At 58.4% G+C, this 27,969-nt stretch overlaps 2 protein-coding genes and 1 long non-coding RNA gene across 8 annotated transcripts; all 3 read left to right on the forward strand.

Annotated features, from left to right (window-relative positions):
* The first annotated feature begins 14,365 nt into the window (after window positions 1-14,365).
* LOC135458985 (uncharacterized) lies at window positions 14,366-15,767 on the forward strand. The gene is made up of 3 exons (XR_010442951.1): window positions 14,366-14,621; window positions 14,709-14,794; window positions 15,137-15,767. It is a non-coding gene; the product is annotated as an uncharacterized LOC135458985 (long non-coding RNA).
* A 542-nt stretch (window positions 15,768-16,309) lies between these two features.
* Window positions 16,310-20,981, forward strand: CIRBP (cold inducible RNA binding protein). Of its 4 annotated transcripts, none has more exons than XR_010442931.1 (8): window positions 16,335-16,468; window positions 17,121-17,229; window positions 17,327-17,433; window positions 17,889-18,027; window positions 18,117-18,201; window positions 18,308-18,372; window positions 20,636-20,731; window positions 20,843-20,981. XR_010442931.1 is itself a non-coding variant. In XM_064734261.1 (7 exons), exons 2-7 carry the CDS (start codon window positions 17,127-17,129, stop codon window positions 18,750-18,752), a joined length of 516 nt encoding a protein of 171 aa, XP_064590331.1. In that variant the 5' UTR covers window positions 16,310-16,468; window positions 17,121-17,126; the 3' UTR covers window positions 18,753-19,496. The 4 variants fall into 4 exon arrangements, 2 of the variants coding, with proteins under 2 accessions (XP_064590331.1, XP_064590330.1); XR_010442932.1 differs by having other exon boundaries at window positions 20,639-20,731; XM_064734261.1 differs by lacking the exons at window positions 20,636-20,731; window positions 20,843-20,981 and adding an exon at window positions 18,736-19,496 and having other exon boundaries at window positions 16,310-16,468.
* Window positions 20,982-22,645: 1,664 nt separating this feature from the next.
* Window positions 22,646-27,584, forward strand: FAM174C (family with sequence similarity 174 member C). 3 transcript variants are annotated; one of them, XM_064734427.1, is made up of 3 exons: window positions 22,650-23,112; window positions 23,655-23,816; window positions 24,626-27,584. In XM_064734427.1, the coding sequence occupies exons 1-3, from the start codon at window positions 22,697-22,699 to the stop codon at window positions 24,627-24,629; spliced, it is 582 nt and encodes a 193-aa protein (XP_064590497.1). In that variant the 5' UTR covers window positions 22,650-22,696; the 3' UTR covers window positions 24,630-27,584. The 3 variants fall into 3 exon arrangements, with proteins under 3 accessions (XP_064590498.1, XP_064590497.1, XP_064590501.1); XM_064734431.1 differs by having other exon boundaries at window positions 22,666-23,112; window positions 23,700-23,816; XM_064734428.1 differs by lacking the exon at window positions 24,626-27,584 and having other exon boundaries at window positions 22,646-23,112; window positions 23,655-23,820.
* The last annotated feature ends 385 nt before the right edge of the window (window positions 27,585-27,969 follow it).

Below are 27,969 nucleotides of genomic sequence, written 5' to 3' on the forward strand. Positions count from 1 at the left end.
TGTCTGGTGTCGCTGTGGGGTGACAGGAGCTGCTTGGGTCACCCCAGCAGTGTCAGAGGATGCTATATCTATGCACATACCTGGTCAGCACCCACATTTGTACCTCAGGAGGAAGGAGGGCAGTGATGCCCCATCATCCTCCCTGGCAGGAGAACAGATCTGGGGGTTCTTTGAGGTGTTTTCAGCACTTTCTGGGTGCCAGACTCCAACCTGTGGGTGCTCTCAGACTCGGTGCTCCCAGTCTCATCCCACTGGCCACTGCCTGGAGGAGCTGGGCCGGTTGCACCAGCCGGGCTGGCCATGAGTGCCAGCTCCCTGCCAGCTCCCTCCCTCCTTCCTGCGTCACACCCGGGTGGCTGCGGGCCGGGGCGGGGGGTTGGTGGCCATAAATGTGGCCGTGCCTCAGTTTCCCCACCTGCCTTTGCCCTGGGGAAGGTGATGGGGTGGGGTGGCTCTGGGGATGTGTGTCAGCACCATGTCACCCATGCAACCTTGTTCCTGCAGCCCCCAGGAAGCTGGAGGCTGTCAGATGCTGTGGGGGGACACTGTGGGCTGGGACACCCCCAGAGCTGTGCTGTGACACCAACACGGTGACACTGTCACCTCCAGGCACACCTGGGGTGGGGTGAATCCTGCCTGGGCACAGAGCTGTTATGTGGGGAGGGGTCAGGAGTGGCTGCCCACATCCCCTCTGCCATGTCCCAGCTGTGTCCCCAGGGTTGGGGACAGAGAACAACCCAGAGCTCCAGCGACCCTCAGCACCTCACAGACAGGCTGGGAAAAGAGTGGCTCATCCCATGGGGGGCCCAGTGTGAGCTGGGCAGGGGGGGCTTGTCCAGAGACCCTGAACTTCAGGAGCAGCGAGCGCCGGAGGAAGCCGGGAGGGAGCGGAAGCCGCTCAGGTTCCTGCGGTGCCTTTGTGCCGCACCGGGCACCCTGCGCCCCGCCTTGACGTCATTTCGGGTAGAGCAGACCTCGAGCTCCCCCCCCTGCAGCCCCTGCACCCCCCCACACCCCCGGCCCCGGCCAAATTTGGCAACGGGAAGAGGCTCCGACCGCGGCAGGAGCAGCAGCACGGCCCTTGTAAGGCAATGGCTGCCGGGAGGGTACGCGGGGGACACGCACACGCGTGTGCACAAGGGGACAATGCCAGCAGCCACGCACGGAGGGGGACACACAAACAATCCCGCCCTGAGGAGCCCCCCAGTCCATCCCAACAGCTGCTGCCTCCCCATGGGCTCAGCTCAGGGTTTGGGGGGTCACGGGGGTGCTGCAGGGACAGGCATGGCCCCGCAGCCATGGCGTGGCTCCATGGCACAGGACGGAGCAGGCGCCCGCAGGAGGTGTCTGTGGCACAGAGAGACGAGGCAGGGCACAGGGCGCTGCCTTGTGCCACACCACAGGGTGACATCACCGCACCACAGGGTGACATCACCACGCCCAGGGCCCCCAGATGCTGCTGATAACAGGGGGGTCACTGCCCAGCCCAGGTGACACCCCCTGCACCCCATCCTGGCTCCTCTCCCCATTGCCCCCAGCCCTGTACTGCTGCCAGGCCGTGCTCATCCCAGTGCTCCCAGTATGGAGCAACCCACAGCACCAGCACGGTGCCCGCTGTGGGGGCAGCGCGGGTGTCACCTGCCAGGTGTGTCCGTCACCCACAGCCAGTGGGTGGGGACAGCTGGACTGGGTGCCCCTCTTGTCCCTGTGCCCAGCCCTTGCCGCAGAGGGCGTGCCAGGAAACACCCACAGCTCCCAGCGCTCCCGGCACACCCGTGGGCTCCGTGCACGCCCACGGTGCCGGCCCTGCCGCGGCCCCGCCGTGCCGGGCACACCCCGGCACAGGCATGCACGCCAAGCCTTGCACGCCCAGCCCTTGCACACCCCAGACACTGCACCCCCAGCCTGCAAACACGCGTGGGAACCCCGCGTCCCCACGGCCGTGGGACCCCCGTGACCGCCCCCAGCCCCTCATGGCGTGGGGGGGAACATCGCGCACCCCCAGCCCCGCAGCCCCCCGGAATCCCTGCGGCTGCACCCGGCGCTGGCTGCGGGCGAGAGACGGGGCTGGCGCGGCGGTGCCAGACGCCGGGTGGGCGACGCTGCTGCTGCTGCCGCGTGTCCCTGGCACGGCTTGGGAACACGGCGTCTGCCGCAGCGGGGTCCCGCGTGGGGGCGAGCCCGATCCCCCGCGTGGGGCTGCAGACGGTGCCCCCATCACCCGCCTGTGGGGCACCCACCGAGGATGGGGCACCCATGGGTGCCCTCTGCATATCCCTGAGGGTGCAGAACGGCTGAGCCCCCACGCCAGTTCGTGGTGCTGCTGTGGGGCCGGCAGTGCTGCTGTGGGGTGCAGAAGAGGCCGCGGGGAGGGCCCGGGAGCTGCCGGCGCAGGGATGGATCCTGGAATTAAAAACATTCCAGGAACTGACTTTGAACCAGATAAAATAACAAGCGCCGTGAGGAATGTCTCACCCCGCCCACCAGCCGCGGCCCCACGGCGCTCCCCACAGCCTCCCACTGCCCCACACGTGTCCGCGGGCCCTTGCACACGCGTGTGCACACACGGCTGCGTGGGGCAGGGGATCCCGGCGTGCCCAGGCTGCTGGGGGTTCTGGGGATCTTGGGGGCGGTGTGCAGTGCACACGCGTGGAACACAGCGGGACACGGGTGCCTGTTGTGTGCACAGCAGCCCCTCATGGCGCAGAGGGTCCCTCGGTGTCCTCGCCGCCGCCGGGGCCTCCCCGGCTCCCCCAGGCTGGCCGGCAGCCGCGGCCCGAGGAGCCCGGCGTGCATGGGCGGTGACATCACGGGGGCGGCGGGCCCGGGGGCGCGGAGCCAGCCCAGCCCCGCCGGGCCCGAGGTCGCAGCGGGGCCGGAGCAGCAGCAGGAGCCGCGCTGGGAACCGGGAATGGTTGCACTGCGCGTCCCAGCCTGGCTGCCTGCCCTCGACAGCAACAAAAACCCCAAATGTCCCTTTTGCTGCATCCCCCAAAAGCATCTCTCAGCCGAGATGTTTTGGGAGGGGGCACCGGCTTAGCTCCCCCCTTTGCCTCCCATTTACATCCACAGGGGATGGCGTTTAAACGGCCCTGGTGACACCGGGATGGGGACATATGTTTGAGGGGTCACCCCTGCGTCACCCTGACCCCACAGCCTGTGCCATGGGGGTCTCGTCCCCACACCGTGGCCCCGGGCAAACACGGGGCTGATGGGGACACGGGGCCAGAGGGCATCGCCGGTGCGTCACCGTGTTTACGAGGACCTCGAGGAGCTCTCGTGACGTCCGTGCTGGTCCTGCCAGCCCAGGCCCTGCCAGGTGGCTCAGTGCCACCACCGCCACGCTACCCTCCGGCCACCGCTCCGATTTTCGGGGCTGGCACCGCGCCACCTGTCCCCTGAGCCCCGGTGGCGCGGGGGGCACGGAGCGAGGTGTCCCCCCCCCCATTCACAATGTCACAATGTCACCGTGCGAGCGGCAGATGGGGCGTGCGCGGGGCTATTTATAGCAGCGGGACCCACAGGTAGCGACGGTGCGTCAGAGCGGTGACGCAGCCCCGGCGACGCTCGGCCGAACGCCCCCGCAACCGGCTCCGGGGCCCCCCCCGAGCCCCCGAGGAACGGGGGAGGTCCCCACGTGCGCTGGGCACAGCTGGAGGATGCGGGGAGGGAGGGCGAGAGGGGCCTGTGGCTGCACCGCCCCCGAATCTGTGCGTGCGTGTGCATGTGTGTGCATATCTGTGTGCACATGGTCCCTCAGAGTGCGTCTGTGCGTGTCCCAAACTGTGTCACTGCGTGTTCCCACGCATGTCACCGCGTGTGCTCAGGTGCACGCAGCGCTGCGTTGATCTGCACGCTCAGCTCGCTGCGTGTGCCACACGCGCGTGGTTCTGCTGCTCCGTGCACACGCGCTGCGTGTGTGGCCGTGGCGTGTCCCTGCGTGTGCGAGCGTGGCCGCGGTGGCCGGGGCTGACTCAGCCCCCAGGCAGCCCAGGAATGCCCCCTCCCCACCCTCTCCCCGCCCCTGGCCTGTGCTGGGAACGGACTGTCCTGGGGGACGGTGACACCCAGGGCTGACCCAGACCCTGCTGGGAAGATGAGGCGGTGCCCCCCCCCCGCCCCGCTCCCCCCATCCTGCCCCCCCTCCGCCTCCATCCTGCCCCCCCTCCCATCCTGCCTTCTGGGAACCGCTTACAGGGGCGGAGGTGAGGGGTCAGGGCAGGCTGGGCAGGGCTGGGGCCCTGCGGCTGGCAGGGAGGGGGCCCGGAGGAGCCGAGGCATCCCCAGGGACCCCCCCCCGCTCTGCCATGGGTACTCCAGAGCCCGGAAGAACATCCCAGAGCTGGGGTCCCCTTGGTAGTCTCGGCAGCAGCCCCCACAATGATCAGCCTGGGGGTGGCTAGGACAGGGGTGCACGAAGTGGGGTCCAGCTTTGGAGCCCCTCGGCCTCCGGGGCATCAAGATCTGGGGCTGTCCTGGCTGGGTCCTGCTCCGCTCGGGGAATCCGGGCCAGGTGTTTCCCCCAGCCCGCCGGACCCCTGCCCGCCGCGCCGGCAAAGCCCGGCCCGGATCCGCAGGCAAAGAGCGGGACAGCACTCGTGGGTACCCCGCGAGTTCCGGCCCCGGTTCCCGACACAGCTCCGCTCGCAGCTCGGAGGGGCTCGGAGCGGCCGGAGGCTCCCGTGGGATCGGCGGTCCCTGCCGAGAGGCGGGGCCGGTGCCCAGGCTCCGCTCCGTGCTCCGCGATCCGTGCCGGGCTTTCCGCGCTCCCGGCCCCTCTCGTTCATTCATAGATCGCGCGCGCGCTCCCGGCCCATTCATCCCGGCGCGCGGGGAGCTCCGTTACCGTGGCAACCCCCCCCCCCCGCTCCCACGGCACAGCCGGAGCGCTGCAGGGGCCGGGGGCGCACCGGGGTCCGAATGCCCCTCTATGTGTATTGGGGGAGTTCCTGGCGACCAGAGCCCGGGGGGCTGCGCCCGGGGGTCCCCCCGTTCGTACGGCTGCAGGCGGGGGGGTTCAGCCCCGCCGAGGCTCGGGCAGCGGCTGCCACGTCGGCGGGGGCGGCCCCCCTTCGCTCCCCCGGGCTGGGGCAGCAGCCCGGCCCCGGCGGTTTCCATCGTGGGCCGGGCTTGGCGCAGCATAACCCTGACGATCCCTCCCCCCACCCCCCAATTCCCACTCCACCCCCCCGTCTCTGTGGTTGTGGCACTGAGCTCCGGCTCTGCAGAGTGCAATTTCCCCACACCCCCAAAGTGATGGGGACCCCCCCAGAAGGGCGGGGTACAGCGGGTGTGAGAGCTGTGGGTGCGAACTGCCAGGTGGCAAAGTGCGGGTGTCCCAGCACTGCGTGTGAGGGTGGCTGCAGGTCACACGTGTGCACCTACGTCTGCTTTTGTGGGGGGTTGTGCAGACCCTGCTGCCCTCATTCCGTGCACCCCAAGTTCAATTGTGGGGAGGACAAATGCGGTGCTGCGGGCACCTATTGCACAGGGCTCTGCGTGGGTGGCTGCAGAAAGCTCTGGCATGCAGCAGGGGCACAGCAGGGATCTGCAGCTGGACAAAGTTTCCCAACATCCTCTTCTTCCTCTCCAGGTTCGAGAGTGAGGAGCCGCAGCCTCAGGTGCAGGAGAAACTGCTGCTGCAACCCCACAGGTGAGCCCCAGCCGCCGGCCCGATGTACAAACGTGACAGGGCTGTGCTGCAGGTCAGCGTGGGGCTGAGCGTGGATCCTCGCAATGCTGCACTCGTGTGAGCTTTGCACAGACGTGTTCTTGTGCATGTGGAGGACACGGGCATTCAAGACCCCGGCTGCGTGCACACGTGTCGGTGCTCGTGCCCTCGGGCACGTCTCTGTGTGTGCTCACACCGATCCCACGGACGGGGCGGGCGTGCAGGGCCCCCCAACACGCGGGGGTTGCCCTCACATGCAGCCGTGTGCGCGTCGCGGGCTCCGCACGCCGGAGCCGAGCCTGGCGCTGCCGGGATGAGTCACGGGCTCGCAGAGGAAGCCGTGACTCAGTGCTGGATTTCTGCCGCTCCCCACCCCCCGGCCGCTCCGGCCAGCGCGGCCACGTGGAGCCCGCGGCACCCGCGGCCGGCCCGGTGATGCTGCTGGGGCCGTGCTGGGTGCTCGTGTTCCTTGCCTGGGCTGTAGGGACGGAGGGTCCCTGCCAGCGGTGCCTTCGCGATGCCCCGGGCTCGGGGTGGCACCGTGCACGCCCCAGCTGGGTGTGGGGTTCCGGACCGGGCACGTTTCCCGGGTGTCTGGGCGGATCCGGCTGTGCAGCGGTGCCAGGCAATGCCCTGAGCTCCAGCCCGGGGGCTGCTCTCTGCCTGGGGAGCCAGGGCTGTTCCACCTGCCCTGGGCTTGCCGTGGGTCTGGGCTGTGGCTGCGGCTCCACCTGCCCCTGGCACTCAGCCACAGCTGGCACCGGCTCCACAGCTGCTCTGGCTGGCAGCCCAGCGCTGGGCAAGGGTCTGAGGTGCCACAGTGTCATGTGGACCTGAGCAGGGATGGGTGGGTGAAGAGGGGAATGATCAGTGGTGCCATGTGATGCCCAGAGTGCTGTGCCAGGAGCCAGGGGTCAGTGGCACCGTGCAGTGCCCAGGGTGCCATGCAGTACCCAGGGCTCAGTGCCACGGCACAGGCAGGGCAGCCTCTGTGAGTCAGAACAAGGTGCAGCAGCTGCCCCCTCCCCGCCTGCCCGTTCCCAGGCCCCGCTCACCAGATTCACTTTTGCAATGACTGCTGCAGCCACCCCAGCTCTGCCGAGCTCTCCCTGACCCACTGTGCCCACGCTGCCTGTGGCCTTCTGCCCCCACATCCCCACCTGTGACCTGGCACGGTGCTCCTGCCTTGGCCAAACCCCCTTAACCTCGGTCCTCACCAGCTCCAGCCCCAGGAGCTGCTGAGCTCTGCCTTCCTGAGTGAATCTCATGGTTCCTGAGGGGCTGCAGCCCCCTCGGTGGGTGACAGTGAGGGGGTCATGGCCAGCAGTGAGTCAGCACAGGCAGGTGTGGACAGGGACTGGGATGGGGACGCCTTGACTTGGGGACACCGTGATCGGGGAATGAGTCATGTGCTAAACAAACAAACAGGCGAGTCCCTGTGAAGCTGGGCTGTGCTGGCAGCTTCCTCTGTGTCCCAGCACCAGGGAGCTGCTGGTGCACCCCACTCACTGATCTCCCACAGTGGTCACAGCATCGGGAACAGTCTGGGAGCTGCTGCTGTGTGCGGTGTCACACACAGGTGCTCAGGGCAGCCCTGCCCTGCAGCCAGCAGGACAGGACAGACCTGAGGGGCCTGAGTGCAGGGCAGGGCTGATGGGCACTGCTGATCCCGGGGATCTCCAAACACCTGCCTTTGAGAGAGCTGCAGTGCCCAGGGCCAGGCGGGCACCTGGGGATTTCCAAGCTCACCTGGGCTGGGGCAGGTGTAAAACCCAACCGTAGGCAACTGCCCAGCTCATGGCATGGCCAGCCTGCCCGGGCATCCTGCAGCTTGGCCACGTGCCCACTGGGCTGAGAGTGAGCTCTGGGCTGGCAGCTGAATGCCCAGCTCTTGTCCTGGTGCTGCAGCCCTGACCTGGAGGTGCCATGGCTGAGCCAGTTCTGTCTGTTCTCAGATGAAAAGTGCTTCCCCCAGGCCCTGCTGCAGCCAGTGTGTGGCTGTGAGTGATGCTGTGCCCCAGCACAGGGTCCATCATGTCCCCAATCCACCACCAACACTGTGTGATTTGGGACCTTGTGCACTCAGAACGTCGGGAATGTTTTGTGTTGAGGCTGTTGAGGCTGGTCAGTCGCTCACTGGATTTTTTCCACCCTTTCTGCTGTGGGTTTGGCCAGGTGCCCGGGGCAGGCGCAGGGGGTGGGTGTGAGCAGGCATGTGATGAGCCGGGTGTGACGGGGCTGCCCAGAGCTGGGAAAGTGCTGAGCTGGTGTGAACCTGCTGCTGCCGTCCCATGCCCATCTCCTCCTCTCCTGCCCTTCCTGGAACAGCTGCAGGGAACGTCCCTGCTGTGTGTGTGGTGTGGGCAGCTGTGCCCGTCCCCATCTGGGTGCCTCAGGCAGGAGGAAGAGCCCGTGAGGCTGAAGGCTGCAGGGCTGGGGGTCAGTGCAGGTGCTCTGGGTGCTCCTGCCTCGCTGTGGGGGGACAGGGTGAGGAGCCCACACTGCTCTGAGGGTCCCTGAGCTGCTTCCTCTTCCCCGTGGTGGCTGTGTGGGGCTGGTGAGAGCGTGTCCTGCCTGGAGCCACACGCTGAGTCAGGGACAGAACAGGAATAGAGCCGGGTGCCTGAGTCACAGACAACGTGTGAAACCAGCAGCACTTCCCCAGGAAGGGGGAACCCCGCAGCCCTGACAGCCCCTGCTGCACGCTGGCCACTTCCCAGGGATCAGGGTTCTCCCCCCCTGGGTCAGCCCTAGACTCTTTTGGAGCTGAGAGCAGCTGGCTCTGTCCCTCACAGCCACAAGGATGGGACATCAGGCAGGGAATGACTGCGTCACCTCAGGACCCCCTCCTTGCACCCACAGGGGGCACAGAGCTCACTGCCAGCCCCCAGGGCTTTGCCAAGGGCTGGGAAAACCTTGGGGAAGAGCCAGAGTTCTCAGTCACCCTCCTTTGCAGTTCCCCTTACACACGTGCGTGCACAGCGCGCCCCCACACGTGTGTGTGCAAGTGTGACAGCCCGTCCTCCACCCCCCCAGCCATCCGTCTGTCCGTCTGTCCGTCTGTGTCCCCCGGCAGCTCCCACAGAACATCCTTCCCTCCCTCATTCCCTCCCTCCCACCTCCCCCGGAGCGTTTCCGCAGCGTCTCCATTGATAAATCTGGAGCGTTGCCACGGTGATGCTGCAATGGGTGCGGGGCTGCCCAGGGGCCCAGGCCCACGGGGGGGTGAAGGTGAGGATGAGGAGGGCTGGCTGGGTCCACGTGTGACATTGCACATGTGTGAGTTCCCAGCTGTGTGGTTGCACACGTGTGGGATTTCCCAGCTGTGTGTGCAAGGTCCTGGGTGTGCACAAATGCAAGAACTGATGTGTGCTCTGTATGTGCAGGGCTGGGGGGGCTCAGGGACCCCACTCTGGGGGTGCCCAGGGGCCCAGGCCCACGGTGGGGTGAAGGTGAAGGTGAGGATGAGGAGAGCTGGCTGGGTCCATGTGTGATATTGCACACGTGTTACTCCCCAGGTGTGTGGTTGCACACGTGTGGGATTTCCCAGCTGTGCGTGCACACATGCAAGAACTGATGTGTGCTTTGCATGTGCAAGGCTGTGGGGGCTCAGAGACCCCACTCTGGAGCCCTTGGCACCGTCTGGTTCTTCCTGCAGCAGTGCCAGGAGGGAAACTGAGGCACTGGCAGCGTGGGGTTCACCCTGTCACAGTCACTTGGGCTGCTTGGGGACAGGGGGACCTCACAGTGCCACCACTCTGACCCTTCCTGCACAGTGCTGGGTCTGGCCAGCATTGTCACACCCTGGTTGTGGTCTCACACACGGGCAGGTGACCCCACACACACCCAGAGCATAGATGGGGTGCAGGTCCCTGTGTGAACACGTGTGTTCTGTGCATGTGTGTCCACACGTGTGCACAGCCCCATGTGGGGGCCCAGCACTGTTTGGTGACTGCCCCACACGGGCAGTGGGACCCTCTGGGGGGGCTGCAGGAGGTTTGGTGTGAGGAGGGGGCTCTGGTGCATGAAGGGGGTGCAGGATGGGGGCCATGCACCTGGGAAACCCTGGGAATGCTCCCCCAAAAGACCCCCAGCACCCATTGGGATGAGCTGGAGGAGAGTGGGGGCTCCTCACTGCCACATCCCCGCGGTCCACCTGGGAAGTCCTGGGACCACCCAGCACCTCCAGCACACTCAGGGATGAGCTCTGTGTGAGGCCAGGGGGGCTCGGGCAGGCAGTGCCTGTCCCCAGCATCTCCCGCTGTGCCCTGCACCCTCTGCCAGCCCACCCATGCCCACTGCACTTGGGGCTCCACGTGGGGAGCCCACCCTGTGGATGTAGGAGCACATCCTGACAATCGTGGGGTGCTGAGGGGGTGCTGGGCGCCACGATCAGCCCCGTTTGCAGGACCCTGAGGCTCAGGGTGACACGGGGGCGCCGTGGCCGTGTCACACGCGTGGGCCGTGCCGTGCCGTGTGGGCAGGATCGGTGCATGCAGCGTGGCTGCCCTCTGCTGCCACGGCCTCGGCAGCGCTCGGCACCCCTGGGATTCTGCAGCAGGGACCCCCGGGGGGATGCTGAACAATGGCAGCTCTCTGTGCCAGCCCCCGGCCCACAGCAGAACCCCCCAGCAGGGGAGTGGGCTCTGGGATGCTCCACCCCGTGCCCCCCCATATCTGGGATGGGGTCATGCAGCAGCCAGCAGGGAATAGAGCTTTTTCTGGGCTTTCAGAGCCATGGGGAAGGGGCTCGGCATGGTGTCAGCTCTTGGTGGCTCTGGCTGCTCTCGGGGTGTGGGGCTGGCACGGATCCCGCAGCTCCATCCCTCCCATCCTCCATCCCGCTGCTGCGTTGGGAAGCAGGTCACGTCCAGCTCCCTGCACGGCAGCGCTGCCGGGGGAGCTCGGCTTTCTGGGGCAGCTCTGGGCTTCTGGAGCTGCTTTTGGGGAGCTCGGCTTTCTGGGGCAGCTGCTGGGAGCTGCTTTTGGGGATGGTGGGAGGAGGATTTCCAGCTGTGCAGGTCTACGTGGCACTGCCACCCCAGGGATGTGGCAGTGAGGAGCCTCCACTCCCTTTCAGCTCATCCCAATGGGTGCTGGGGGTTTTTTGGGGAGCATTGCCAAGCTCCGCATAAAAAGCTGATTGCTCCAGGAGTCACAGGGCAGCTGTGCTGGGTGGCACCAGGCTGTGCAGGGCCAGGATCCGGCCTTGCCCTGTGGAACGCCCGGCTCCCAGGGCAGGTGTGGTGCTGCTGCTGGAGGCACAGGCGCTGCCTCTACCTGCCTCCATCCGGATCCACGCCAGGGGCGAGAGCGGGGCAACTTTCCCGACTCGTTCCCCCACATCGAGGGGGGGAAAAAAAAAAAAAAACCAAAACGGAGAAGGAGTCGCATGACTTGGAGCTCTCCCGAGAGGCAGAGTGGGGAGAGAGTGACCCAGAGAGCCAAGAATCTGCTGGGCTGTGGTGTCTCATTCCTGTCTCATTCCTGCTCCGCAGCGGGGCTGGGAGAGATTGGGTTACGGGAGGCGCGGAAAGGGGACGGTGCAGGATGAGCTCATGCGAGGAGGGCGCGGGAACCTTCTGGGCAGGGAAAAAACGTCGATGCTGCAGTTCAGGGATTTCTGCAAGCGCGGCTGTTCCCGGCTCGTTCCGCCGGGCCAGCCCCCCGTGCCCGTGGCAATGGAGTGACTCGGGGATAGATGTGGGCTCAAGGTGATTCATGTGCCCTTGCAGGGAAACAGCAGCACACAGCGACCTGCTGAAGGGCAGAGGGGGCACACTGGGGTCCTGGGAGGACATGGGGATCCTGAGAAGCCCTGAGACAGCTCCATAATCCCGCCCTGCATGGCATTGTAGGGATGTGAGACCACCAGCCCTACCACAAATCATGGCAGCAAAATGCAGTGTGAGTGCCTGAGGGAGTGAATGAAGGAGCCCAAGGGGTCTGGAAAAGCTCCAGCTTCCCTCAACACCTGGGCTGGCCCCCCTCGGTGTGTACTTTACCTCTTGCTGGGCAGGGATACGATGTTCCCAACTCTTGGCAGCTTTTCCCCTGCTGGCTGTGATAAACCCAACCCTCCCTGCGTCCCCAGCCCTCTGTCCCGCAAGGTCGCCCGGTGTCAGGCGGTCAGAGGCTGTTTGTCCTGTCCTTGGGTAGCATCTCCTGCCCTTAAGAACTCAACGCTGCAAATACTCTTAGATGATGATTAATGAGCGCTTATATAACTGAACTGAGTCCTTAATACAGACGGGAGGGTGACAGGAGGGAAGGTGGGAGCAATAAACAGCACATTGCTGCTGCTGCTGCTGCTTTTCCCACACCAGAGCAGCTGCGTTCTGTGCAGGGGGACCCTGGCAGATGTGGGAGAGAGGCCACCCATGGGGAAGCAGCTTGGGCAGACCCCATCTGGGTTTTCCAGGCAGTTTTGGATCCTGGGAGTGAACCATGTTCCCATGGCATGGCTGGGCTCTCCGGTGTGGCAGAGCTGGCAGGTGAAGGGTTTATGTTGGAAAAGCATTCATGTGTGACAGTGGCTGGAATGTTGTGCTGGTGAGCTGGGAGTGCTGGAGGAAAAAGGCAAAAAATCCCACAGCAACGCTTTAGTGTGAGCTGTGAGGGGTGATGAGGCCGCTGCTGGAGATGCTGGGTGCAGTTGTTTCTAAATTTGGCCGTGTTTGGGCAGGTAGGGACAGTCTGACACACAAGATTTGCTTTTCCATAATCTGGCTGGGAAGCACCAGCCCTGATAAAGCTGCTGCTCAGCGCCAAGGCAGCTACACGGTTGCCATGGTTACCACATGCTTATTTTCACCATCTTCCTCACCTCAGCCGGGGTGCCCCGGCATTCCCAACCCTGGATCCCCCCTGACCTCAATCGGGGTGCACTGGCATTCCCAGCTCTGAATTTCCCCGATTCCAGCTGAGTGCACCAATATCTCCAATTCTGAATCCCCCCGGACCTCAGCTCATTTCCTAATATTCCAATTTGGATTTTCTGATGCTACCTCAGGGCAACTTGAGCCAGCCCTGATCTCTTGCACCTTTTTGCTGTGGATCCCATCCTGTTTTTCCCTGTGGATCCAATCATTCTGCTCTCTGTGGATCCAATCCTCCCGCTCCCTGTGGATCCAATCCTTCTGCTCTCCGTGGATCTGATCCTTGCGGATCCTGTCCCCCCCTGCTCCCGGTGCCTTTGTCCTCCAGCCCGGTAAATCCCGGTCACAGGGAAGCGCTCCTCACCATGGAAACAGCGGGATTGCGTCAGGGCTTTTCTTTCCAACTGCAAAGCTGGATGAGCAACTCCCTCGGGGACAGGAGTAAGGGAGAAGGGAATATTCTTTTCCCTGGGGCGCTTTGGGACTGCCGGTTCCCTAATCCAGCCCTGGTTTGGTGTTTGCTCGCGGGTCCAAGGCTGCCATGGGCAAAACACGGTGGGGACAGCGAGGGGTCCTGTGCTGGGGACACCGAGGGGACACTGAGGGGTCCTGTGCTGGGGACACCGAGGGGACACTGAGGCCTCCGTGTCCCTTCCCTGCTCCTGCTATAAGAAGATCTTGCAGGGAAAACCAGGAAGGAGCCTTGGTGTTGGATGGGGTGGAGGCTCAGCCATGAGCTCTGCTCCAGCCCGGCCCCACATTCCCTCCTTTCCTGCAATCCCAGCAAAAACAAAGGCAGAGGAGGCGGCTCTTGCGCCCTGCAGGATGTGCTGGGGCGTGCCGAGCTGTGCCTGGAGCAGGGGGGACGCTCCCAGGGGCTTTGCCAGGCTCAGGAGCAGGAATGCAGGGGGAAGGGGGGGTGCCTGGGGGGCTTTGTTCGCTCCCAGCCCCGGGTAAGGCACAGCAGCAGAGGAAGAGGAGGAGATGTGGCACCCAGTGCCCCGGGTAAGGCACAGCACCACAAGAGGAGGAGATGTGGCACCCACTGCTCCGTCCTCCCCTCCTCTGAACACTCCCAGCCCTGGCCCGGAGGAGCTGCTCGGTGATTTGGGCACCTCATCAGAGCAGTGCCCCGGGCGGGGGCTGCCCTTGGCTCCCCACAAGGTGCCGGGGCTGCCGAGCAGGTTTGGGCTCAGCTGCTGGGCGGCTCTGGGCAATTCCGTGTGTGCCATGAGTGCAGGGATTGGGAAAGGTCCCCACTAACAGCACAGCAAGGTGGGCACCCCCAGAGAAGGCCGAGCTGGCCGGGTGTGGGATGTGCTGGAGGCAGGAGAGAGGCTCATGCTGATGTGGGAATGGCACGGGATGAAGGCAGGACTCCTCCTGTCACTTTCCATGTTCTGCTGGACAGGCAGAACTTCCAGGAAATCATTAACAGGATGTTTGGTCCTACAACCTCTGCCCTTGGAAGCTGTAAAAAATAAGCGATAAAAACATCAGTCACGTGTGAGGGGATTGCTTGAATGAGCTCCAGGTGATCCCTGAGGTCCCTCCAGCCTCTGGTGATTCACCATTTCCCATGGCTGCACCTGTGCACACAAACAGCTCCGCTCCAGAGCGGATATTTGCACTCCCTGAGGAAGTGCTGGCACTTTTGCCAAATTGGGTCACTCAGCACATCCAGGTGACTGAAATTAGGGCTCAGCCAGGGAAAACACCCATGGGTGCTCAGGTCTGGAGCTCACACAGGAGTGAACTCTGCTACGTGGTGTTGCCTGTTTGGGACCCCTGGCCAGGTTCCTTCTGCTGCAGGAGATTAATCTTGGGCTGTTTCAGTGCTTAATTAACTGCCCTAATGAGTGGTGCAAGCTACCTGCCTGGCTGCTTCCAGCCTGTGGGACAGGCAGGGATGTCCCTGAGCCCCTTGGGCTGGTGACACAGGAGCAGCCCCTGTGTGCAGCCTGATCACGGAATATCCACGAGGATTGTCAAATCCACAGCTGATGCCTGCCCTGGGTGATCTGGAGCATGTCCAGCATCGCAGGCTGGAAAATGGCTCTCTGTGCATCAAGGTCACTTTATCCACCCTCATCACAGACCAGAAACGCTCACGTTAATGGGTCTCTAATTTAATCAAAATGCTGTGCCTGTGATTGCAGGGCTGGAATCTTTTCCTCTCTTGAAGGGCAAAAATCAATTTGCAGTAACAGCAGACACGTCTGCTCCCTTCTCCAGGCCTAGGAAAGTGAGTAAAATTTTTTCATAGTAGGAAAATAATAATACTGGCCTGGTGTGTCATCAATATTGGGTGTTTTTAAGTGCTTTTGAGCACTTTGGTGGCAGCATTCTGTCCCTGTGGCTCTGTGAGCTCAGAAAAACCACAGATGTGGTGCCCCTGGGTTTCATAATTACTGAATTACCCATGTACAAACTGCCCTTTTCCTGCAGATCCCAAAGGGATCACAACAAACCAGGGAGGAAAAGCCTGATTTCCACACTCTGGGAGGCAGGGAATGGGTGATCACTGCTCAAATGAGCAATCACAGGCAGGTTTCTTTGCATCTCTCCATGGTTTGTTTTTCCTCAGTCTCAGTGCCTGGTTTGGAAATTGGTCACCAAATAGTGATTTCTGTACTCCAGTGATTTTGTTCTGTGCAGCCTGGCTCAGACTGGAAATACAGGGAAGAAAAGAAGGAAGGATGGAGGCTGGTGGCTGCAAACTCTGTCTGCAAACTGCAACGTGAATTACAAGGAATTTCTGGAGGCACAGCAAAGGTGTCTGGTCCTGCCTGGGACAGGGACACACACACAAAGTGACCCCTGATGTGTCCAGTCCTGTCCTGGACACAGGACACACACAGTGACACCCTTGCCGTGTTTCCTTCCCATTTCCTGCTCACTCCTATTCCCTCCCATCCATCTCCTCCTCTCCAATTTATTTATTCACGTGCATCTCTTCCCCTCCAATGTTTCTAAACACTTTTCTACATGAGATTGTAATTATTGTATGAAACACTGAACATTTTTATTTTGAGGCCTTTCAAAGCCGCGTAGCCTCTCAATGAGACACGTCTTTGGCTTTGCCAGTTTTAACACGAAGTTTTTACCGCTGAAATCATTCTCACCTTTGTCAAACCTCAGGATGTGCTTTTAAAGATTTCAGTCTTTGGGAAAAGAGGTTGATGGAAGACTTTTATTTTTAAAGAAAACTTTATTGCTTTGACTACTTCTCACCATCATCTCCCAAGTGCGTGTCGGACAACACTGCAAGGAGTGATCATTCCGCACGGGACAGAGAGGAGGGCAGCCGGTTCGCGGGGCCAGGACGGGTTTCCCGAGCGGGGCGGTGACCGGACGGGCCGCAGCGGGAGGAGCCGCCGGAGCACGGCCGGGGGCAGCGCTCGGCGCCCAAGATGGCGGCGGCCCCTGAGGGGGCCCTTTGTCTGCGGCCGCCGCCGCAGTGCGAGAAGGGCGCGAAACTGGGCCAGCCTGGACACGCCCCCTTCGCCAGAGGGGCGGGGCGACCGCACCCCCCGCCCAATCAGCGACCTCCACTTCCTTCCCTCTCACAGGGGCGCCCCCGCCCGCCTCCACGCGCGCAGCCAATGGGAGTCGTCCGTCGTGCCCCGCCCCCGCGTGGGTGGAGGGGGCGGGGCCACGCTGTGGTTTTGTTTGCGCGCCCCTACTAGCGCCCCCGCCGTGGTTCATTAATATTAATGAAATCCCGCCCAATCAGGTGGGGCAGCGGCGGCAGCGCTTTGGTGACGTGTCGCCCCTCCTTGCGGCGGGGTTCATCTGCATATTCATAAGATAGGCGGGATGAGGCGCGGGCGTTTATAAGGCGCCGCCCCGCCAGGCTCGCCGTACATTTCGCTGAAGCTTTGAAGTGTTGTGTGGACCTCGCACCGCCCGGCTATCGGTGAGCGCAGTCGCGCGGGGCGGCCGCGACCGCACCGGGCCGGGTGGTCTGCAGTGAGCGGAGCCGTGTCCCAGGGGCAGAGGGCCGGGTCCCGTGGGAGGCTGGGCCGCGGCTCCGGACCCACCGATCGGTGCCTTCTGCAGGCACGGGGGACACGGCGGAATGGGCCGGTCTGGGCCGAGTGGGGGACGGGGCCGCGGCGGGCGGAAAGGCGTGCGCGGAAACAAAATGGCGACGGGCCTCGGCCGTGCAAAATGGCGGGCGGGAGGGAGGGGGCGGCGGGCGGCGCTGCCCAGGCCAGGCCGGTAGGGGGCGATGCGGGCGCGCATGCGCGCTGGGCACGGAGGGGCCCGTACCGGGGGTCCCACCGGGGGTTGGCGGGACCCGACCCGGCCGCGGGTTCTGCCGGGGCCCGGCCCTAATGCTGCTCACCTACCCTTGGCCCTGAGCCTTGCGGAGCCCCAGCTGGGCCCTCGATCCCGCTCTCCCTGAGGGAGACCCTTTGTAAGACTGGAGGACCACCTAAGGCGTCCAGCAGTGTGAGATCACATCGGTGTTGTTATAGGTGGTGTTAGAAGGATTTATTGTTTCAGACCTCGTGGGGATTGTGTGGGTTTTTTGAGTCGCTGACTCGGTTCTGTTGGTTTGGCAGGTCAGAATGGCGTCAGATGAGGGAAAACTCTTTGTCGGCGGGCTCAGTTTCGACACTAATGAGCAGTCATTGGAGCAAGTCTTCTCTAAATACGGACAGATTTCTGAAGGTGAGACTGCAGAGCCACGATGGGAGATAGTTTCCCTAAGTCTTTTAAATTTCCCTGGCGCTGATGGGTTTTTATTTCCTATCTCTCCTTTTCACAGTCGTGGTGGTGAAAGACAGAGAGACTCAGAGATCCAGAGGTTTTGGCTTTGTTACTTTTGAAAATATCGATGATGCAAAAGATGCGATGATGGCCATGAACGGAAAGGTGAGGAGGCCTTGGAGTTGGTTCTTTATTTCCCATAGTGCAGGAAGAGAAACAGAGGTGCTGCTGTTCAGGCTGTGTGAAAAAATAGATTAATGCTAGTATCTTACATGAGATTATATGGGTGTGAAAAATCTGGCTATATGAGTTAATATGTAAAAGAACATATATGTATATGTGTATATATGTATACTAGGAATAAAACTAAAAAGTTCCATTATGGAATCTGGATGACTGAGATACAAGTTTATAGGCATTCCTATATATAATAATAATATTCCTTAATATATCTGGTTTTTTTTGCCTACTTGATTTAATTGTGGCATGAAAGAGATGTTTGTTTATTTCATAAGCAGCAAGTCCTGGCACTGCTCAGCCAACTTAGAAGGCATGCAACTCGTTCTACATGTGCTTTTTATGTAGTTATTTCAGTTTGGCTAACTGTGGTTGTGTTTTAGTCTGTAGATGGGCGTCAGATCCGAGTTGACCAGGCTGGGAAGTCCTCAGAGAACAGATCCCGTGGCTACAGAGGGGGGTCCTCGGGGGGCCGGGGCTTCTTCCGCGGGGGCCGAGGCCGGGGCCGTGGCTTCTCCAGAGGTGAGTGCATGGGGGTCACTCATAATGTCTGCATGGGGGGTGTCATTTGTCAGATTGGTTAAAAAACCTAATTTCCATGTATTTCTAAGGAGGTGGAGACAGAGGCTATGGCGGCAGCAGATTTGATTCCAGAAGTGGAGGCTATAACGGCTCCAGAGACTACTATAATAGCAGGTAAGGGCTCTGCCAGCACCAGGGGGTGGTGGGGAAGCTGTGGTGGGGCTCAAAGCAGCAAAGAAGGAGTTGAGCAGCTGTAAAGCAAGTTGTGTTTGTCCTGCAGGAGTCAAGGTGGCTATGGAGACAGGAACTCAGGAGGCTCCTACAGAGACAGCTACGACAGTTACGGTAAGTCGTGCTTCGAGCGGGAGCGCTGAGTCCGTGTGCTGTAGGAGCTCTGAACCTGCTGAGCCCGAGCCTGCAGCTGGGGCAGGCTCAGGCTGTGGACGTGTGGTGGTGCCGGGAGATTCTAATTTAATGCATGTGCAGGAGTTGCTCGGATCTAAGGCAAAGCAAGTGTTTTTAAAAAAAAAAAAAAAAAAGAAAAGGTGTTCCTGGAGCCCAAACTCGGCTGCCCTAACGCACTGACCCGCGGGTGGGGGATCTCAGTAGCCAAGTAGCCGTAGCCTTGGAATAATGCAAAGGGAGTAAAATGCTGGAACTTGTCTTTGCTTCAGTGCCTTTACAATTGTGCCTGCTTCTTGTCCTCAGCTACACACAACGAGTAAAAATCCTTCCTGACTCAAGATCGTCCTTCCAATGGCTGTATTTATAAAGATTTTTGGAGCTTCGCTGAAATGGTTATTGTGTAGTACATCTACTTGTATTTTCACTTTTGTAGTATTATCAGTTCTGATCTTGTCATACACAGCCTGGCAGCTTCTGAGACAAGACTGTCTGATTAGACTGTCTTGGAGAAAGCTCTGCTTTCAAGTGGTTTTAATCTTTTTTGAAAGCACTTCAGATTTTATTTTATCCTCCATGAATGAGCCAAGGTGTTCGTTTTTGGTTGTTTTTTTTTTCAAGTTGGGGCCCCAATTCAGTTTCTTTTGAGCTAGCAAGGACCTTGTACCAATGTTCACTAGAAGCTGAACAAGCTGTGGACTTTTTTTCTTCCTTTTTTTTTTTTTTCAAGTGCATTACCTTCGTCTTTTGTAACATTCCTTTAGTGTAGCAAGGTAGGAATGCAGCTTGGGTTCCGTTGGAAGGCAAACCACCTTGATATATCTAAAGAGAAACGTGCTTGTATGTTCAACCCGCATAACGGTATTTTTACTGTTGTAATGATGTAAATGACCCAAAACTAGACTTGCAAACCATAAAGAGGTTCTTGAAAATGTTTATTTATATTGTCCTTTTTTACTGGAAGAAATATGCATATTCCATTGCTGTTGTATTTGAAGTGGTAAAGGATTCCTGTATACAGTTTTCTTTGGCTTTACGAAGCCTATTAAAAGACCGTCTGAAATGAACTCTGCTCCTGACATTTACATTTCATTGCACAACACTACCCTTGGAGACGAAGAACAGTCTTGGGAGCGAGAGGAGGAGATTAGGGACAGTGGCAGAGCTGGCCGGACGATTGCCCGGACGCGCTGGAATTTTAATCCTAAAATCGGTCTTGACATCTGAATTGGCCAAGAAATTTCACATAACGTAGTCAAAACTTGTCTGTAGAGGCTGGAAGTACAAACTGAGGGCGTGCTAGGAGCGAAGTGCAGTTGGAATGTTAGGAAGGATGATGGATGTGTCCTGCAAAGCTGCTGTAGGTTACACTGGGAAGCTGTAGAGAAGAGCCAAGTGCTGTAGTCCCTGGGCTGTTCCCTGCGTGCCGAGCGCGTGTGCGATGTAGGGGAATGCCGGGCTTAGCTTAGCTGTGTCATTGCTTACAAGTTCTAAGAATTCTTTGCTAGCAAATGGAAACTGCAGTGTCCTTGGAGAAAAGAAGTGTTGTGCCTCCAACAGAAACCTCTGAGACGAGAGCTGCTCTCTTGGCTAGTTCATATGTGGAAATAGTCCTGTAATTCGAGGTAACTCCTTTTGCTCATGTCCGCATCCTTCCTCTTGTTGAGAGCTCATTTGAAAGTCTAATGTACCTGTGAAATATTCCTTTTGACAATTTTGGTCAGCTGCTGGAAAAACGTTAACCCATGCCGTATGCAACCTTTGGCTTGTGGCACACCTTGAGTTCCACAGATCAGAGTTGGGCATGCAGCCGTGTCTTGCTGTAGGTACGGAAGCAAGATTGGAACGAACTCCCTGACTCGATATGTGTTCATCTATTGAGACTCTTCCTAGACTTCATTAAGTTGCTCACTTTAATTGTAGCTTTCTTTGCCATCCTACTTGTTGCCATTAACTTTTTCCCATGGCCCACACTTCCTAAGCAGCCATGTCCAAGTGTTAACTCTCTGCTTAGGGGGATCCAATCCATGGGCTGGCTGAGCACGGGCAGCAGCCGGCCCGGAACAGTTTTTCCCAGACTGTGCTTTGTGGTGTGATGGGTTCAGCGATGGCTTGTGAGACCCTCGTGCGCTGTGAGCTGTGTGGGGAGGTTGGGGGCAAGAGCAGCCTCTGCCCTGGGCTCTCTGTTAATGCCTCTCTGCTTTAGCAGGCTGAAGGGACCCGGCACACGCCTCGGAGGCCCAGCGGATCCTGAGCGACCAGAGCTGCGTTCCAGGGATGCTGCAGCAAGTTTGCCAACCAGGTAACATCCCTTTCCTGAGTTTGTTTTATTTTTTTGTCTGTTTCCCTCGTCCGTATCCCTCTTCCATTCCTTTATCCACCTTCTAATTCTCTTGTGTCCATTTCGTTTCAGCACTGAGACACGTCAGAGAAGACAGAGGGACAGACACCAGAGTGAGGAGATGAAGAGCTCAAAGCAGTGGTGTTGCTCATTTTTTACATGAACCAGATCAGTCAAGACAGAATAAAACACTGAAATGTGGAAAAACAAATCTCTGTAGTACTTTTTGTGGGAAACAGAATGTTTTTGGCTAAAGTATTTGTCCTGGTGCACAGAGCAAACCACCACTGTGGTGCTTGGAGGTGAACACGCTCTGCTCCAAGCAGATTGATATGTGTCCTCACGGGAAATGAGGTCTTGTTGTGGGTTAAATCCCAAAAATTTGGCAGCTCAGTGATGAGGAGGATTAATATAATGTTGGGAGAGGCTGACACTCTGAATGTGTTTCTGGCAGGAGATTGCAGGGTGAGTTTTTGATCTCAGCTGCTCCTGCCCTTTTTATTTTGTATTAGAGAAGAGCTGATTGCTTCATCCTGCCCTTTTCTCCCTGTTTTTTTTTAACTGATAAACTCAGAATTTAGTGATGGTTTCAGGAGCCTGAGGACTTGCTGCCCAAGAGCCATCAGTTCCCCATTTTCCACTGATAGGAGTCTCCAGACATTCCTGCCTGCAGGAGGGGATTACAGAGCTCACTTCACAAAACCTACTTTTCCTCCTTTAACCTCTTTCAATTTATCTAAGTGAACAGCATTTAAAAAAAGCAATCAGCCATGACACACTTCTTCTGGGGGTTGTATTGAGCAATTCACCAGTGAGGATTTTTTGCATGTTAATGCAGGAGGGTATTAAATATAATGAAAGCTGAGGAGTGTGTGAAGTCTTGGCTGATAAAAATGCAGTCAGGTGAGGCTGAAATGAATTCAGGCTGAAAATACTTACAAATAATGCTTTGTAAGACCTTCCTAAATAGGATGCTTAGACGCAGGCAGAAATAATGAACAGGTGCAAAAATAGCCTGGTTGAAGGTGCTGTTATTTTTGGCATTGCTAATTATGGCATTGAGTTAATGATGTCTTGTTGGGATGGGTGAGGGAATCGCTGCAGCCAGGGGCTGGATGTGGAACCCAGTGGCGTCATCAGGAAGGTGTCTGGGTGCCAAGGGTCTGACGTGAGCTTGGGTGACCCAGTTTTAACCAAAATGCCATTTTTTTAAAGTAAGCCCTGTGTGTCCAGGCAGCTTGAGCCATTCCTTGAGGAAAAATGGGGAAGTGGAGCAGGGCTGAAGGGCGGTGACTGAGCCCTGCTCAGCCTGAAGTGTCTGCAGAGGGAAAAATGGGGAATAGAAATTCTTGAAATGCTGAAAATGCTGCAGTTCCCAGCTGTGTTCACCATGGGGCAGGAATGGCCACCCTGAATGGAGAAAAGAGAACGCTGAGGGGGAAATGGTGGCTCTGGGGGAGAAGGTCCTGCTATGAGGGGAAAGTGGGGATACTGAGGAAGAAATGATGACCCTGGGGGAAAAGATCCTGCTATGAGGGGGGAAATGGCAACACTGAGGGAGAAATGATGACCCTCGGGGAAAAATGGTGGCCTTGAAGGAGGAGGGCCAAGCCTGAGGGGGAAATGGCGGCTCTGGGGGAGAAGGTCCTGCTATGAGGGGGCAGTGGTGACACTGAGGGAGAAATGATGACCCTCATGGAAAAACGGTGGTCTTGAGGGAAGAGGGACAACCCTAAGGGGGAAATGGCGGCTCTGAGGGAGGAATGAGAGCCCTGAAAGAGCAATGGCAGCCCTGAGAGAGGAAGGATGACCCTGAGCGGAAAATGGCGTCTGTGACGGACGGGGTGTTGCACTAAGGGAGAAATGGCGGCCCCGCCGAGGGGCACGCAGCTCCCGAGGGCAAACAATAACAACCCTGAGGGCAAAATGTCGGAGCCCCGCGGCGGCTCCGTGAGCGGGTCACGGCCGGCCCGGAACGGCGCAGCCCCGGAACCCGCGAGCGGTTCCGCGGGGCCCGGGCGGGGCCTGAGCCGCGCGCACGGTCCCGCCGCCTTCCTGCGGCCGCCGCTCCCGCTCCGCCGCCCCGGCCCGGCCATGCCGCGCCTCCTCCTCATCTTCCTCCTTCTCGTCCCGCACCTCGGCCGCGCCACCGCCCCCAGCCCGGGGAACAGCACGGAGCCGCCGCGGGCGGTCACACGGAACGAGACGCAGTCGGGAACGGAGCACGAGTCCGGGCCGAGGCTGTCGGTGGGGTCGGGGCTGCCAGTGCTGAGGCGCGCCGTGTATGTGCTGAGCGCTCTGTCGGCGCTGGCCGCCTTTTACTTCATGCTGCGGGCGTTCCGGTGAGTGCAAGGCGAGGGACGGGGCTGTATCCGTGTTCTGTTGCTCCTGCTCTTGTCCCCATTCTGATGTCCCCTGCCCCGGGGCTGTGTCCCCGCTGGTTCCCGTTCCCGTTATCCCTGGCTGTGTCCCAGTTTGTCCCGGTTCTGAGGTTCTCTACCCTGCTAGTCCTGGTTCACCGTGGTCGGGGATGTCACCCTGATTGTCCTGGTCCCGGACAGTCCCCCCTTGCTTGTGGCATTGTCCTTGCTTGTCCCGGTTTCCCTGACGGTCCCGGTCTTGCTCTGGGTCCCCCGAAATCGGTCACGGTGTCCCTGTCCCATGCCTGCCCCAATTCCGCTCCTAATCCTTGGGTTTGTGCCCATTTTCCCTGAATCCCCCTTTCTGCTTCCCCAGCGCATCCCTTTGGCAGCGAGTCCAAAGCGTCGCTGTAAATCCCTCACACTGTTAATTACCCGAGGTAATTAGCGCTAAACCATCTCCGCTAAAGCCACCCGCTGGGTGGGGACAGCGGCTCACTCACTGCGCTCTCCGTGTCGCTCAGCCCCAGGTCCGAGGGCCCCAGAAACGAGCCCAAAACTCATTTCAGGTTGAAGAAACCCCAGAGGAAGAAGTACGGGCTGCTGTCGAGCCAGGACGAGAACATCGAGCTGGGCTCCCTCGACAGCGACGAGGACACCGTGTTTGAAAGCCGGAACCTGAGGCGGTGAGGGAGCATTTTGTGTGTTTTTTGTGTTGCTCTTTTCCTCACAAGGGGCTGAGGCTCCTTTCCCAAAGCTGTGGGAGCTCTGGCACAGCTCCTACAACCAGATCTGCATAAATTAAAACGCCTGTGTGTGGTCTCTGTGTTGGCACACGGATTTATCTCACTTTTCCTCGTTTTCTGGCCCAGGAAAGTCTCACTGACAGGGTTATTTGTGGGGTTGTGGAGCTGTTGGGAGAGCCCCTGTGCCCAGTCTGGGCCTCCCTGTGTTAGACAGAGAAACAGAAATTCCTGTTTTTTTTTTCCTTCAGCTTAGGAATTGCTTCCAACTCATATCACAGTACAAACTCCCAGTCCATCAGGGATGATTTGTTCACAAATTCTGTTTTTGTTTCTTTGGAATTGCTTCAGTCCACAGTTAACCCCAGTCCATCAGAATGATTCCTGTTTTCCCAGCAAAATTCCTGGTTTATTTTGGGTTTTTTCATTTTGGGAATTGCTTCCAGGTCTCATCACAGTTCAAACTCCCAGGGATATCCATTCCTGTTTTCCCAGCAAAATTCCTGGTTTGTTTTGGTTTCCTTTCTTCATTTTGGGGATTGCTTCCAACTCATATCACAGGTCAAACTCCCAGTCTCACAGGGATATATATCCATTCCTGCTTTCCCATCCATCATTGTGTTCACATCCCAAAGTTTGATTTCTGGGGAGGTTGTTTTAAGCTGAGGAGGAGTGTCACCTCAAGGAATGTCACCTCAAGGAATGTCACCTCAGCTCCCCCTAATTTTGGGTGTCTCCTTTTTTTTTTCCAGATGATTCAGGACCAGTGGCACTGCCTGGAATGATGGAGGGTCCAATCCCAGTGGAATCTTTAGTGCTCAAGTTTTCTATCTGCTTACAGTGACTTCACTAACAGTCTGAGCCCTTCCATAGCTGGGGCAGGGGGAGAGGGGACCAAACCTGTTTTCTTCACGTGCATTTTTGGGGACATTTCTGGGCAAAGATGGGAGCTGTTCACTGCATGGGGAAAGGCTTGAGGTAAAGGAGATGCTCTTGGAGGATTTTCAGCGCCTGAAATCTGAGCTCCAGAGCTGCCCCTGTGCCTCATACCCCTCTCTCCATGCCCTGGAAGCATCAGATCCCTTCTCCAGGCTGATCCTCTTTCCTTCATGCAATATCAGGTTACTTCTTTGGGAAGTGTCTCTGTAATCAGCTTCTGGGAGGAGCTGTGAGAGCTCTGGCTCTGTTACAGGAACGGGGGTGGGAGGGTGATAGCTCAGACAGAGCAGCTTTGGGAAGGAGTTAAACGAGTTACATTTTGCACGATTGGCAATTCCTGGGATAATCCAGGTCATTCACGGGTTTACAGAAATGAAAGGGGCCAAAACCCAAAGGAATCTTTCTCCAAAAGGGCTGGGAATGCCTGGACACTGCCCAGCCCCAGCTGTGAGCTCACCAGGGACACGTGTGACATCTGCCAAGCTCTGGATACCTGAGGAAGAGCCAGATGTGAGCCAGGGAGTGTCTTGGAGAGCTGATGACTGGAAAAGGGGGACCCCAACCCCTCCTGACTGTGATTCAGGGCAGCCCTGGATGAGCTCTCTCCTCTCAAGGACCCTGGAGTTTCATTCCCTCGGCTGGCATCTTTCCTGCAGCCCATTGTTACGTGGATATTTGGGATCTGATTGTGTAGGACCAAAGGTGAATGTGTCAGGAGGTGGTTTTTGGGTGGATTTGCTGCTAAATCGGTGAAAACTGCTCACCAATGCTTCTGTCTGTGGCCTTTCCTTGGAAACTGGCAGCACATCCTTCAATCCCACTTCCCCCCAAGCTGGCAGTGCCTTTGGAAAACCAGAGGGATTCACCCTGCGGGCAGGGAGGGTCCCTGTGGCACATTTAGGGTGAAAAATGAGGATAATTCACCTTTAGGGTGAATCTTTGGGATGTCTGGCTCCTTTCCTTTGGCTTGCAAACCCCCTGTGGATCAGGGGCACCGATGGCTCTTGGAGAAGGGACAGGGATGTGCTGATCCTGATCTGGGGGAGGCTGGGGGCTGCCAGATGCTGCAGGATCTGCTGAGGGAGTGCTGTGATGCTGTGCAAGCAGCAGTTTGTCTGTCAGGACAGGTGAGGTTTCCTGGAGAAACCCCACCCTCGTGGCAGCTCTGTCTCACACGTGCACAGAGGATTTTAAAATACACACATATATTTTTTTAATAACATTGCCGTGTGCACACAGCGCTTGCATGTGCCCTGTTTTCCTGTCGTTTGGATCGTTTCACACGTGTTTTGGGTGTTCCCTGCCTTGTGGGAGCAGGCAGAGGTTCCATGTGGGGATTGCTGGGGTGGCTCCACCTGGATCAGCTTCCCTGGTGATGATTGGAGCTCTGTGAGGATCTTTCTTCATCCTGCAGGGCTGCATGTGCTGGTAAAATTCCCTGGCTCTTTTATTCCCTCTGAAAAGTTGTTCCTTGTGCTGCTGGAGCCTGACTGTCCCACTGCCATGCTCAGTGTTTGACCAACACGTTCCTCATCCCTCCTTCACCTGGAGCATTCCTTAGGCTCCCCTCTTGTTGGGCAGCTGGGGTTTGCAATTCTCAACTTTCCTCACCTCACACCAGTGGAGCATTTGTTTAATGTTAAATTATTCAGATCAGAGGGAACCTCAAGCAGTAGGTCTTGCCTTGAAAATAATTCTGCTGCAATTAATTTTGGCTGGAACAGATGTTTGTGTTTGAGCAGGGAAAGGTGTGGAGCAGGTGATGAAGTGCCTGGGAAAGAAATTGATGTGCCAACCTAGAATTTCTACACCACTTCCATCTTTTCAGAGTCCTCCTGGCCACCTTTAAGGGGTGCAGAGTACAAAGGTGCTTGTGGGGCTGTCACTTGTCCTGGTCTTGGGCTGGAGCAGTAATCAGGGACCTTGTGAAGCTGTTTCCACTTCCATCCTGCCCCTCAGCAGCAGTTGGCATCTGGGTTTGCCCTTTGCAGGCTGTGATATTCCATCCCTGCTCTGCTCTGAGTCCTTGGAGACCTTTTCTAGGAGGAGAAAACCCAAGTGACAGATCTGAGGCTCCTTGGGATGCTCAGCATGATCCATTTCTCTGGGAGGAATCATCTGGATCTGGCACTTCCTGCAGTGTGAGCAGGGCCAGACCAGGCCAGGGGGTTTGGGGTGAATCTTGCAAATAACAGCAGCTTTGAACACCTCACGTGACATTTCCACAAAGGAGCAGTTCAGGTGTTTCTTCCATGACTCTTCAGTTCCTCCATGTGTATTTGATACCCTTGTTTTAGGTCTGTGCCCCAGTTGGATCTTCAGATTTCCAGTTGTTTTTCACGCTAAACACAGGAATGCAAACAGACCCACCTGTGCCTGATCCTGGGCAGGCACTGCTGCACTTTTATTTCTCCTGGATGCATCAGGGTGTTGGTGGAGGTTCCATGTGCCTGTTGGTCTGCAGGATTCCTGCTCATCCCACCAAAAAGAGCCAATGGATCACAACCTGCAACAGTCAGCACCTGTGTGCATCGTGACTACGACAGTCTGCTCTGAATTAAACCAAATTTTCCAAAGTTTACATAATCCCTCTGTTACCTTGGAGGCTTTCTGGGCTGCCCAAACTGACTGAGGTTTCATCTGCAGGGTTAATGGGATCCATGGGAGCGGGGTGAGATCAGCTCTGCTGGTTTTTTTCTGTGCCTGGGATGGGACCTGCAGCCCTGCCAGGGTCTGTGCCTGTGGTGGGAGTCAATAAACAGCACTTGAGGACGTTGTTGTCTGAGCTCCCCAAGGAGCAGCTCGTGTTTTGCCCTCCTGGAGCTGCTGATCTGTCTTTAAACAGCCATGGGATTGATCCATGGTTTTCTTGTCATTGCAGCATCCCCTCCCTTGTACCTGGAACCACTGGAATAAAGAATTCCAGCCCACCCATCCCTCCCTGCTGAGCCTGTGGGATGAGGCTGCTCTGGTGAACTTGTGGATTTATGGGGTCTTTGGGGTTTCCCCCTGCTCACAGGGCAGTGACACTGAGCTCCCAGAGCTGCTGCTCACCTTGTGTCCTGTCTGGAAGTGTCCAAGCCCAGGCTGGATTGAGTTTGGAGCCACCTGGTCTGTGGAAGGTGTCCCTGCCCATGGGTGAACTTTAAAGTCCCTT

Source organism: Zonotrichia leucophrys, chromosome 28 (genome assembly GCF_028769735.1).
Source record: "Zonotrichia leucophrys gambelii isolate GWCS_2022_RI chromosome 28, RI_Zleu_2.0, whole genome shotgun sequence".
Classification (NCBI taxonomy): Eukaryota; Metazoa; Chordata; class Aves; order Passeriformes; family Passerellidae; genus Zonotrichia; species Zonotrichia leucophrys.